This window comes from Gossypium raimondii, chromosome 8 (assembly GCF_025698545.1).
Source record: "Gossypium raimondii isolate GPD5lz chromosome 8, ASM2569854v1, whole genome shotgun sequence".
NCBI classification, from domain to species: Eukaryota; Viridiplantae; Streptophyta; class Magnoliopsida; order Malvales; family Malvaceae; genus Gossypium; species Gossypium raimondii.
The window spans coordinates 33894715-33908343 of NC_068572.1; the positions used below are offsets into that span (position 1 = coordinate 33894715).

The 13629-nt window shown below is 34.6% G+C and overlaps 1 protein-coding gene across 1 annotated transcript; it reads right to left on the reverse strand.

Annotated features, from left to right (window-relative positions):
- Positions 1–5255: 5255 nt before the first annotated feature.
- Positions 5256–6543, reverse strand: LOC105793263 (uncharacterized). Its single transcript, XM_052634825.1, has 4 exons — positions 6391–6543; positions 6253–6279; positions 5788–6158; positions 5256–5484 (listed from the first exon to the last, which is right to left on the reverse strand). Exons 1-4 carry the CDS (start codon positions 6541–6543, stop codon positions 5256–5258), a joined length of 780 nt encoding a protein of 259 aa, XP_052490785.1.
- Positions 6544–13629: the final 7086 nt, after the last annotated feature.

The following is a 13629-nucleotide window of genomic DNA, read 5'->3' on the forward strand; positions in this document are numbered from 1 at the left end:
ACCCTAAAGAGTAGTGGAGTACGTCGAAGATTGCAGATTCTGTCACCCTAAGCAGTAGTGGAGCAGATCGAAGATGGTGAATCTTATCTTCCCAATACAGTGGAGAAGCAAATTTAAGCCATTAGTCCTATCACCCTAAACAGTAGTGGAGTAGGTTAAAGATTGCAGATTTTTTCACCCTAAGCAGTAGTGGAGCAGATCGAAGATGGTGAATCTTATCTTCCCAATATAGTGGAGAAGCAGATTTAAGCCATTAGTCCTATCACCCTAACAGTAGTAGAGTAGGTTAAAGATTGCAGATTCTGTCACCCTAAGCAGTAGTGGAGCAGATCGAAGATGGTGAATCTTATCTTCCCAATACAGTGGAGAAGCATATTTAAGCCATTAGTCCTATCACCTTAAGCAGTAGTGGAGTAGGTTGAAGATTGCAGATTCTGTCCCCCTAAGCAGTAGTGGAGCAGATCAACAATAACGAATTTAAACCACAAACCTCACCCCCTAAAGTTAAAACAGTTGGATAGAAGCTACAAGTCTTGTCTTTTTGAAGTTGCATTGGAATGGATCGAAGCAACAAGGCACAGTGGACTGAAGAGAAACCACTTGAGGATGAGAAGCGCCAAAAGAAGTCAAGATTCAGAGACACCGGGCAAACATTGGTCCCTTTTGATGTCTTTGCTCTATTCTCGTTACACGACAATGAGCAAAGAGGGGCAGTTGTAGGGCCCAATTTTTGACCCGGGGCCCAACAAGCCCAAATACAACCAAACCAAAATTAATTAGCAATCCAATTACATTCAACAACAGGCCCAAATTCCATTTCAACCCAATACCTCAGCCCAAAACCCAAAACCTAAACACCTAACAGAAACTCTAGCCCCTAAACCACTTGCTGCTGCTGCCACCACTCCTCTACCACCTGCTCTCTGCCAGCCCACAACCACCATCACCACCTGCAATGAAAAGAAAGAAAAGACAGAAACCAATCGAGCAGTTGAAACAGTAGAAGAAAGTAAAAATGTAAACCGGCTATAAAGGCCATGAAACTAAATGTAATGAGGGCTTTTTTTTGAAGAAAAAATTTAGAGGAAATAGAAAAGGTGATTTTCTTTTAATTTCAGATTTTTTTCTATTTTCGTTCTATTTATTTTTTTTACATTGTTTCTTCCTCTTCATTTTTTATTTAATCAGTACATATAAGAATATATAAAATAAAAACAAAAGGGAAAAGAGAATTTTACCTGATTTCGGCGGAGGAGGAGGAAGAACAGAAAGGTCTCTTCCATTTTTGACCCCTTTTCGCTTGGATTTCGGCATTTCTAGCCTCGAAGGTGAATCCTACTCAAAAAGGGGGACAAAATGGGCCGTTTTGAACTTTTAAACCCACCATGACGGCGGCCGTCGTCGTCCGTGACTCTTCGTGGCGATGGTGGACGGCCGGACCTTAGGCCGGAAATCGGATTGCCCCTAAAGGGCTTGAGAGAGTTTTTTTTGAGTTTTTTTTAAAGAAAAGTGAAGAAAATGAGAAATCTAAAAAAAATTGTTTTTATAGCGCCTGGAAACGACGCCGTTTTGGCTTGTTTCATCTGGCCCCAAATCGACGTCGTTTTACCCCATAACCCGCGCGTTGACCCGACTCAGGGGAGGATCCGCGTGTTTTTGCCAAATGGGTCATTTATGCGCGCAGTACCTCCAATATTAAAGCTCATTTCAATTCGGTCATTTTTGCTATTTCCTTTTATTTTTAATCTAGCCCTATAATTTTAATTTTATTTCAATCCTAGCCTTCTTTGCATTGCGTTTTGAGGCGGTCGGGTTATTTGTCCATTGATCCCTTCCTTTTGGCGCTTTGTAATTTAGTCCCTTTTATTACGAATTTGCCCATATTTTTGCTTTTACTTTAATTTAGTCCCTTTTAGTAATTTATGGTTGTGTTCATTATTTTAATGTTATTATTATTATTGTTATTCATTGTTATTGGTTTTATTTCCCATTTATTTAGTCATTACAATCTTATTAATGCCTTAACTAATTTTATTTATTTATTATTATTTTAGCTTTATTTTCATAATATATGTACATATAACTATGTATATTTTATGTATATGCATACACATATTTGTTTCTATATTTTATATATATATACACTTACATATACTTTATACTTTCAAAATATACCTTGTATATATTCTTTACATTTTATGACTCATATATACTTACACATATATACTTTTATATATTTAATGATTATTATATATGTATATATGTATGTACATACACTTACATAATTTTTAATCTACAATAATTTTAAATATGTACACATACATATGTTTTCATATTCTCATTGCTTTATATATATATATATGTGTGTGTGTGTGTGTGTGTGTGTTTATATTTTTATATTTGCATCATGTTGTTAATTTTGCTCATTTATTTGCATGTTTATTATTGTTTGTTTTCTTACTTTAGTCCCTAATTATTTGTTACCTTGCCCGTATGATTGTTTTTATTATTTATTGTTTTGCTTGTATCATTTTATTTACATTGACATCATTATCATTATTTTACATCCATTTTACTCGAATTTATCAAGAACAAAAATTTCAAAATAAAAGCAACACTCGGTATTTGGGATCTTCGAGAGAATCGAGCCCTAACGTATTGGGTTCCGATTTTCTTTGTTGAATCTAAATAATCGAGGTTACTTTTTTAAAAATAAATAAATAAAAGCTCATTATTGGGAATTCAATATGTCGTGTCCTAACGCATTGGATGTGACACGTTGTTTTTTTCGAGATGAAGATTTTCTTAAAAACAACCAAGGCAATATTCAATGTTCGGAATGTTGAGAAATGGTGCCCTAACGTATTGGGTTGCGATTTCCTCATCTGACTCGAATAATTGAATATCCTTTTTTAATTTTTATCGTAGGAGTTTTTTTTTTTTACAAGCAACCTATTTTATACAAGTCATTTTAAGACAAATGATCGTATTTTAAATTTCTTCAAAGTTCTCAATTTTCGACATTAAGACATTAACTAATCAACTAGGTACCAATTTTGGGCGTATCGAGGGTGCTAATCCTTCCTCGTGCGTAACCGACTCCCGAACTCGTTTTTCTGAATATTCATGGACCAAACTTGTTGTTTTAATAAAATCAAATCGTTTATTAAAAACAACCACTTTTCGAGGTGATCCGATCACACCTCATGAAAAAGGATCGGTGGCGACTCCCATTTTCGTTTTCATTTTTCAAAACCCAAGTCGACCCCGTTTTCATCCAAAAAAATGGTGTCAACACTGATCATCGTCCACACCAATAACAACAACTTATAAGATTTTGAAAGGGCAATCTCTAATCTGCAAACCAGATCGATTGCTTAGATAACATTAAAAATCAAAAGGATCACTAGCACATATAATATCATCCTGGCTGTTAGAGAATGTTATCACAGCCTTAAAGGTTTTTATCTTGGTTTATTTTATTTTATTCTTATTTCAACCAATGTAATTAGGGATGAGCGTTTGATCGAATCGAGTGAAAAAATTTCGAGTTAATCGAGTTGAAGAGTCCTACTTTATCATCTTAACTCGAATTGAATTTTTTCGAATCGAGTCGAGTCGAATTGAGTGACATTATTCGAGTTAAATTAAAAAAGTAAACATTTCAAATTAAAATCTTATTACAGTATAACTAATTTCATGTTAGAGAACGTGAATTTAAAACTATATATATTTTAAAACAATTTCAAAGAGAAATAATATAAAATAATATATTTTAGTATAATAAACTTAAATCATTAATTAACTTATTTGGGTCCCAAAATATTATTTTACAAAATTTTAACTTTCTTTATATATTCTTCAAAATTTTATATAAATTTTGGAATTTTTATAAATATTTTGAATTTTTTGTAATTTTTTGAGAGAAACCAATTTACTTATTTTCAAAATTGATAGAGACCAAAGAGGTATTTACACCAATATGTTATTTGGATTATTCGAGTTATTGAATTATAAAATTCAACTCGACTTGAACTCAAAACTCGAATTACTTTTCAAGTTTACTCAAGTACTCAAAATTCAAATTATTTTTCGATTTTTTTTCTAATCAAATTAAATTTTGCTCACTCCTATATGTAATTCGTGTAAATTAGTTTACCTATTAAATGTAAATAGAAGAAAGAATTTCTTGTAATTCTTCATCTTTCTCCTATGTTGGTTAGATGTTGTTAGAGCTTATTTCTGAGTTTAAGTTTAACTGTTTTCACGCAAATATCAAGATTGTTTGTGAGTTATTTATGGGTCACTTCAGCAAAGTGATTGTTAGGTTCACCGGTGACATAGAGAGGTGCGCAAGTTTGATTCCGATCATTTAACAAAATCCGATAGCTGGTGTAATTACGCACACATCTCATGCACAGTTAAAATTTTGGGTTCTCCATCATGTGCCGGTGCGTGGAGGCATGTGACAGTTTATCTATGCATAGATCTTACTTAACGTTAATATTTCATTTCGACCGAAACCCAACTGTTAGGTGATTGGTCGATGCTGGTTTTTAAATGGTTGGATTTTGCTTGCGTGTTTTATTTTTCAAAGAATATGGAGCATCGATAAAGACGTTTTCAAGATTGGAGCATAAATTAGTAATGTCGATAATTACAGAGCAGAAACTAAGCAAGAGTAATTATCTAGATTGAAGAAAGATAGATCAAATTAGTTATCTAGCACATTGATCTATGGTGTGGGTTCGTCGAAAATTGTTGCCTCGATGTTGCTCTAGCAGCCCAACAGCGGCTTCCTCATGTATTCCGTCATGACTTCCTTGCTCAATGCACTATGAAGCATGAAAACGGACACGGACACGTAATATCAGTACGATACAATACGGACACGGTGACATGATAATTTTTAAAAAATAAGAGCACGGATACGATAGGATACGGAAATAAAAATATTTTTAATATTTTTAATATTTTTTATGTTAAAATACTCAATGTAAATGAAAATATTGATATTTTTCATTAATATATAATCAATTCTTTTTCCATTAAGCTCTCTTATCATTACATAAAATATGAAAAAATATAGTAATATATTTTTCAAGTTCATTGCATAAAACATGTCATATCAAATCTAAATTTGAAGTTCAACCTATACCCTTAAAAAGGCTTGTACAAAAAGAAGCAAAAAGAGAGCAATTTTCTAGTTCAATTCATAGCATTAGCATTTTCCATATCTTCTTCATTGGCAAAAATTACCATCTCCATATCCAGTTCATCAAGAGATAAGCTAGCAACTCCAAGAATTCCAACTCCTTCAAATGAGTCAAATACATCACCTCCAATATCCCACATCTTGTACTCCAATTCCTCTCACAACAAGATGATGAAGAAGGTTGTCCAAGAAGTTTCAAAGCTAAGTTTTGGAGCAAAGGTATTGAAGCCCCATGAACTAACCACCAAGACTTGGGATCCAAAAGCCATCTATCTTGTAGTGAATCAAATGAATCAAAAATATCTAGTGCTCCCGAAAATCTCGCAAACTCTTGGAAAACCATCTTCCTTTCTTCGGTAGAAGGAAAAAAAATCTTCTTAAGCACTTATTCCTTTCCTCCAAGATTTCTACATCTTTATATGGAGGAAGGCGATTTGGAACCTCATTAAGCTAATCACTACAATAATACCTATTTAAACAAATAAATTTAAAATTTTTTAATTGATAATAAATAAAACAAGTATAAAAGAATAAAAACAAGCATAAATGGAATATATGTTATCTAAGTTTACCTTGGATTTAAAGAATGAGCCATACAATGAAGTGGTGTACTACTCTTAGTCCATCGATCAATAAGAATATCATATACGACTTCATAAAAGATTGATCTCTCATCTCCTTCATGCCTATAAATGCTTTTCTTCACTTTTTCGATCATTTCATCCCACATCTCATAAACCAAGTGAAGAGTAGGTTTATCCGTGTCCATAATTCGAAGCATATCATATATAGGTTCCGTAAAAGTAAGGATATAATAAACCTTATCCCACCAAATGTTATCCAAATTTTTTTCCTTCACCAAATAGGCTTTGGAAACATTATCTTCTCTATAAGTAGACCATTCATCACTAATAACCATATTTTGGAGACCCCGTTTAATGAGCTTGAATTCTTTTAACATCACAATCATAAAAGCAAATAGAGTATTCGCAACAGCAAGTAATTTCAAAGGCATAAAAGAATTAAATATTGCCAACCTCATAGAGTGATTCATCATGAAGTTTCTTATAAAGAGAGCATCATCATGAACATTATTTATCCAACACAAAACATCATATGTAACCTCATTCTTTTTGATGTTGTGTCTCTACTAATAATCCCGCGGCTTTACAAACTGGTGCATTGTCGGTTATCACTTGAACAACATTTGGTACCCCAACCTCACTTATGGCATCTTTAATTAAAGTTTCCACGTAAAACTTATCCTTGTACTCCTTTTCACAATTGACATCTTTCAAGAAAACAACTCCATCTTCAGAAACAGCCATAAAGTTAATCAATGGTCATCTTTTTTCATTCGTCCATCCATCACATATAAGAATAATACCTTTTTCCCTTCACATTCACTTTATAGGTTGTAACAACCTCTCTATGTTTGCTCGTTCTTTTTGCAACAATGTAGTCCTTAAAGTATTATACCCTGGAGGTATGTAACCCAGAATCAAATTCTTACTAGCTAAGGTGAATGCATTCACATAATGAGGGTTCCTAGCTAGATGAAAAGGCAATCTACCAGAATAAAACATTCAAGCAATTTCGCTATCTAAATTCTCTCGAGCAACTAGGTTGAACGATTGTTCTAAAGGGTCTTTTCTTCTTTTAGAACCTAAACTATGCCCTTGAAGTGTGGTTGTGTTTGGCCTAAAGGAAGATGCTAATGTTTGAGAACTAGGTGGCAATGGGACTATTTTTTGTTGCAACTTGAGTTTCACATCTTCAACTATTTTTTGCATTTCAACAAGATGTTGTAGTGTTACTTTAGGACACACTCGAATTACTTACCCATTTAGTTTCAATAAATGTGCTTTAACCCTAGAGTATGACCCCTTAAATGTAGCATTGCAAAAATTACACACAAAACTAACACTCCCACCTCCTTCAACAGTTTTTGGTAATTTAGTAACATATCTCCAAAAAGGAGTGTTACTAATATCATCTTAAGACACACTAGCATTAGTAACATTATTTGATGAGTCAACACTTCCACTACCACTTTGAGATGCCATAATTAATGTTGGGGATCGACCCTATTAAACAAAGAATAAGTAAAAATAGCGGAAGAAATTGAGATAAAAACTAAATCCCAAAACCCAAAAACAAAGAACCCTTAAAACGTAAATACAAAATTCTCTTAAAAGAGTTGAGTTCTAATCGTTTAATGGATGTATTTTCCAAGGTTGTAAAAGTGTCTATTTAAAAACTAAATTCGTAGGTCAAATAAATTATGCTAATAAATACAAAATTTATTGTATTAATAGATACTGAATCTTCTAGAAAGAAAATATATTTTGTTTAACTTGACTTGTAAGTAATCTCTTATTTTATTTAGTAAGAAGTGAAATACTCAATTTACTCGGCCCATTTTTATAAATAAAAATATAAAAACAAAAAATATTAAAAGTCCATTTACAAATAAAACAACCCAGACACTACCCCAAGCCCTACCTATCCTAACTACCAAATCAGCCCAAAATACAAAACAGCACACAAAAACCCTAGAAGATCCAGGTGTCGCAGCCAAGCCCTCCACACGTGACGTTCACTCCTCTCATGAGCGCCTGTCTCCTCACGCACGTAGTGCCACCGCGAGCCTCCAGTTGGCCTCCGTACAATCGTACCTACAGCAGACACAAACAAACAAGCAGCAAAGACAACAAAAAAAAAGAAAAGAAGGGATTTGTATTTTTTTTTTCTCTTTTCTTTTTCTCGGCCTATAAAACAAAAGGCTGAAACTTTTGTAAGGGGTTACAACAATATCAATACAAAGATACAAAAAAATCTCAAGAAAACAGCAAATATAGCATACTTTTGAGGTGATTTCCAATTCTAATTTTCTTTTTTCTCTTCTTTATTTTTTTTCTTTTTTTCTTTTGATTTGTTTTCATGAACTGAGTAAAATATAAAAAAGGGAAGTACTTACCTTCGTATAGGCGCCGCTGAAACCTCGTTTGCTCCGTCCAAGTCGGAGTCTGATGAGATTTTGGGTTTGAAGGCGGCGGAGTAGGGCGAAAGGACTTAGTTTTTTTTCTTTTTTTCTTTGATGGTTTAAAAGAGGGGATTAAATATTAGGGATTTTAGGGTTTTGATTTAGTCTATACAGGGTATAAGAAACGACACCGTTTAGGGCCTGTTTCAATGACTCTAAAACGGTGTCGTATTAGCACTGACCCGATGACCCGACCCAAGCACGGCTAGATCCGCGCGCTTCGGTCTCGGAGGGAATATTTGCGCCATTAACCCTCTTGATTTCTTTCATGTTTTAATCCGATTTTCCCTTATTTTCTAAATTTGCCCCGCATTTTTGATGTCGTTTCATTTTGGCCCAGACTGCTGTAATGTGTTTTGAGGGATAGGGAATATTTCCCGTTTAGTCCCCAACGTAATGCGCGTGCTTCATTTGGCCCCTCAACTTTATTCTATTTGCATTTTTTCTTTTTGATTTTGTTTTAAATTTTGTTTAATTCCTATTTACCCAATCAAATCGTTTAAGCTTTATTTATTAATTTATTTAGCTATTTGTCATCCTGTAATTTTTATTGAATTCTAAATATTAAATACTATTTTTCACATATATATTTTTATATATTATTTAGCTTAAGCCATTTACTTTATATGTTATTTTAAAATTAGTTTATTTTTGATTTATTTTATTTAAAATTTCCGTATGTATATATGTATATATTATATTAAATTTGTATATGATTATTTTAACTTGCTTTATAGATTATTATTTTAAGTTGCTTTATATATTATTTTATTTTAAGTTATTCTACATATTACTTATTTTAAAATTAACCCATACTATTTGCTTTAAATTGATTTATATTCACTATTTAAAACATGTTTACATATCTTTATTTACTTAGTTTTATCATCTATTTTAATTATTTTGCATGCCTATTTTAAACTTTATTTTATTATACACTTAATTTATTTCAACTCGTATATATATATTTATATTATTTATATTAATTTTTCATCCCATATGTATTACTTATTTAGATTAATATATGTATATTATTGATTTTAATTCATTAGCTTTTAAATGTTAATATTTACATGAACCATTGCTCTTATGTATACGGTATTGTTTGTTTGTATTCATTAGTGTACATTTTGGTTGTACATCATCTTTTTATCGCATTTTTATTTGTTTAAAAAGTTACGTTTAATATAATTCAAGTATCGAGAACATTTTATTCAAAAAGTTTTAAAAAATAACGCAATACTCGACATTTTGGATCTTCGAAAAGATTGAGCCCTAACGTATTGGGTTCCAATTTTCCTCGTTGAATCTAAATAATCGAGGATATGCTTTAATCAAAATATAAACAAAAAGCTTACTCTCTGGAATTCGATACATTGTGTCCTAATGTATTGGACATGACATGTTGATTCCTCGAGACGAGAAATTTTCAAAAAATAATAAGGGCAATATTCAATGCTCGAAATTTTGAGAAATTGTGCCCTAACGTATTGGGCTTCAATTTTTCATCTGACTTAAAGCAATTGAGTATCCTTTTTAAACTTCACCACACGAGTTTTGAAAATCAAAAGACAAGCTTATTCTCGAGGACTAAAAATGTCGTGCTTTAATGTATTGGGTGTGACATTTTATTACTCTGAGATGAGAAGGTCTTTAGCATTTGCCTCGATTTATCCAAGCATCTTTTATAAAATTAACATTAATAAAAAAGGAAGGATCGTATTTTAAAATCTTTTCAAATTCTCGACACTAAGATATTAAACAATCAATTCGGTACCAATTTTGGGCGTTACGAGGGTGCTAACCCTTCCTCGTGCGTAACTAACTCCCGAACCTATTTTCTCAAAAGTCGTAGACCTAAAATCGTTTTCAAGGTGATCTGATCACACCTCTTTAAAAGATCGGTGGCGACTCTAATTTTCGTCTTTTAAGTCGACAAGAACATTTTCGTTTTCAAAACGGTGGTTTCGACAGCTCGACACTCCACTGGGGACAAGATTTAGAGAGTCAAGCCGCAAAATTGATTGTTTTTTTCTTCTTATTTTCTAAAATTGAAAATTTGATTTGAAAAATTACGATCCTCCCTTTGCACTTGTTTGTATGATCACCGTAAATCGAGTTTTATATCTTGGCATCATATTGCATAAAGACTGTTTAGTCTTACCCTTTTAAGTGGGAGTGAGAAACTAGTCCTTCGTGAGGTTTTCACCTCCGTACAGGATAGTGGACCGCTTCCGGGATACATTTGTACCTATGTCTTCGTGAGATTTTCATCTCCGTGCAGTCATAGGGAAATGTATTCCCCTGAACCGAACTCGGTCTGTATAAGCCTATAATGGGTGAGGATTGAAGAATCTGCTGGTTCGGGTACCTCAACTTTAGAACTAAACTACATATAGAAAACACTAGGAGCCCACCCTTGACTATACGGCGGAAACCCTAGCGGTTACCCAAATAGCTGTTTGATTCTTTTTACTTATTTGAAGTTGTGTTTTTGTATGTTGCACTAACTTATGGTGTTTTTATGTTTGCATGTCATTTCATATTCAAAAGAGTGTCGATTCAAGTTCGATTACTAATTTAGAAAGTTTGGCATGGAGAACGGATTTCTTGATAAAGTAGAGGACAATGCTGCTGTCCGTATGTGGTCAGAGAAAACACAATTAGAGAAAGGAGATAGTCTAGCCGGGGGATACATGTCAGAGTTGTGGGATTACACCCGTATCAGTGTAACGTAAAATAGCCTTCAGGAATTAAAAGTAATATGGGATCATTGGAATGACGAAACTAAGCAATTGTTCAACTATAGTTATGGGGATTTGCCGTATCTACTCGACATTAAGGTAGATGAACATTTGGTCCGGGCCTTCGCTCAGTATTGGAACCCCGCATATAATTGCTTTACCTTTGGAAGGGTTGATTTAGCGCCCAATATAGAAGAATATACAGCTTTGCTTCGTTGCCCGAAGATCCAAGTTGATAAAGTCTACTCTAGAGTCGTTAATATCCCAACCTTTGTAAAGAAGTTGATGAACATCACTGGAATGAGTGAGCAGTGGGTCACAGCACGGATTAAGCAAAAGGGGGAAAGCAAATGCATTCCTTGGAAAAGCCTGCAAGAGCTGGTTTTGGCATACCCTGATGCAGGAAAAAAGGTTGATGTCTTTGCTTTGAGCATTTATGGGCTAGTAATTTTTCCTAAGGCACTAGGGCACGTAGATGAGGCAACCTCAGATCTCTTCGACTAACTTGATAAGAGGGTTACGCCAGTTCTAACAATTTTGGTAGAAACCTTCAGGTCACTGAATGCATGTTGAAGGGTGGGTGAAGGCAGATTCATCGGATGTGTGCAGCTTCTACTTGCATGGTTCCACAGTCATTTTTTAAAAATTGATAAGGTTTCGTATCGAGTCTTCTCTGAAAGTTATTCACCACTGAAAGAGATAGCAGCTACACCAAGGAGAGATGACATCTAGGAAGAGAAATGGTTGGCCATTTTTCAGAATTTTCATGAGGAGGACATCGAGTGGAGAGCCCCGTGGTTACTTCCGAATGAGATCTTGTACCGATGTGGTAATTTTGATTGGGTCCCATTACTTGAAATCTGGGGAGCTGTTGGTTATGCTCCATTGATGGTGCTAAGACAATAAAGGTCAAGGCAGTTTATACTTGCAACCCAAGGTTTAGCTGAGTTTAAATTCTCATATAAAGACGATGTCTATAAAAAGAAGATTCAAGAGATAACCAATGCATGGGACCAAACTCGTCGAATGAAGAGATTAGCCGTAGGCCCAATGACGACTCCTGAATATAATGAATGGTGGGTTAAAAGAATCAATGATAATATCCCAGGGCCCAGTCAAGGAGATAGTCAGTCGATAGAAGAACATTTGCGGGTTGTTCCTTCTGAATTGGAAATTATAAAGCAAGATTTTGAGAAGAAGAATGCAGAGCTTGAGAAGAAGATCGAGCAGTTGGAGGAAGAAAAGATGCACCTGAGATTAGATGTGGATGTTTAAAAGTTAGAGACTGAGAAATTAATAAAAGGTAAGAATAAAGCTGAGGAAGATCTGGACAGTTTGAAGACAAACTATAAGAAGTTGAGGTTATCAATAAGGACCGCGGGGCTGGAGAAAACTTCAGAACAGTGGCGTTAAGAGATTTAGGAAGAAAAGATCAAGACTGATGGATGGGAAAAGAAATTTTGAGAGGTTCAGAAGAGAAGAGTTTGTTAGAGAACCAAAAGGAAAAATGTGAACTAAAAGATAGAGTGGCTGAGTTAGAAAGATCTCTTCATCGGTATCAAAGTCGAAATTTTGTGATGGAATTGAGAGCGAGCTTGGGCAAGATCGAAGAAATGAAAGAAAGAATAGAAGAGTTGGAATCGGCATTGCAAAATTGTGAGATCCGGATTGAGTACCTGGAAACTAACGAAAGTCGTCAGAGTGAGCAGCTTCACCATCTTCAGAATCAAGTTGAAAACAGAGATCGTATTAAGGGAGAAGCTGTGATTCAAAGTTGAGAGGTAGCTGATCACCTGCAGACTTTGGCGGTACAAGCCGATGCACTGAGCGTAAAGTATGAGCTGGAATCAATTCGGGGACAAGAGTTAGCTTCGTTACTTAGGAAAGTTAAAGTTCTAAGCATTAGGGCAAAACCATATATGTAATTTGTTTTAGGTAAATAATTTTGTTTTCTAGTAAAGTTTTCTAAATGGAATTGAATCGGAAACGACGCCTCTTTGCATTCATGCATTTGCATTACATTACATCACATGCACTAAAGTCCACTGAAAGATCCTAACCAATTAAAATCATTATAGTTAATCTGGAAAACCAATCTACTAAACACCCGTACGGTACCCGTGCAAAATCAAGAAACATGGATCAAAGATTGGAGAGACTGGAACAGCTTCAGAAGGAGATGCAAGACCAAGTTCAGCTGCAAGTGCGAGAGCAGCTAGCTAAGATTCAGCAAGATATTAAGGATGAATTACGAGAGACTCAAAGAGACATGATGAATCGGTTGACTCAACTATTGACTGGGGGAAATGATAAAGGAAAGAGCCCTATGGCTAATGATGAAGAGGGAGACGATAACGAACCTCTCAATCCTCCTAGTGTTACCCCTCCGTACGGGCAGACCTAAGCTGAGGTGCACCCGTGCAAATCCTCTGTCACAATCGAGCCTCAGCAGTTTCAAGTTGGTGTCTTAACAAACTTTCAAGCTGGATCAGGCCCTAACCCCATATATAACCCTATTAACCTCGCCGTCCCTGATTTCGATGAAGTGGCTGAAAAATAGAAAATAAGGGTAGGATTGCCAAAACAGCTAGAAGAAATGTGTAAGTGGCTTGAGGAAAAATTTA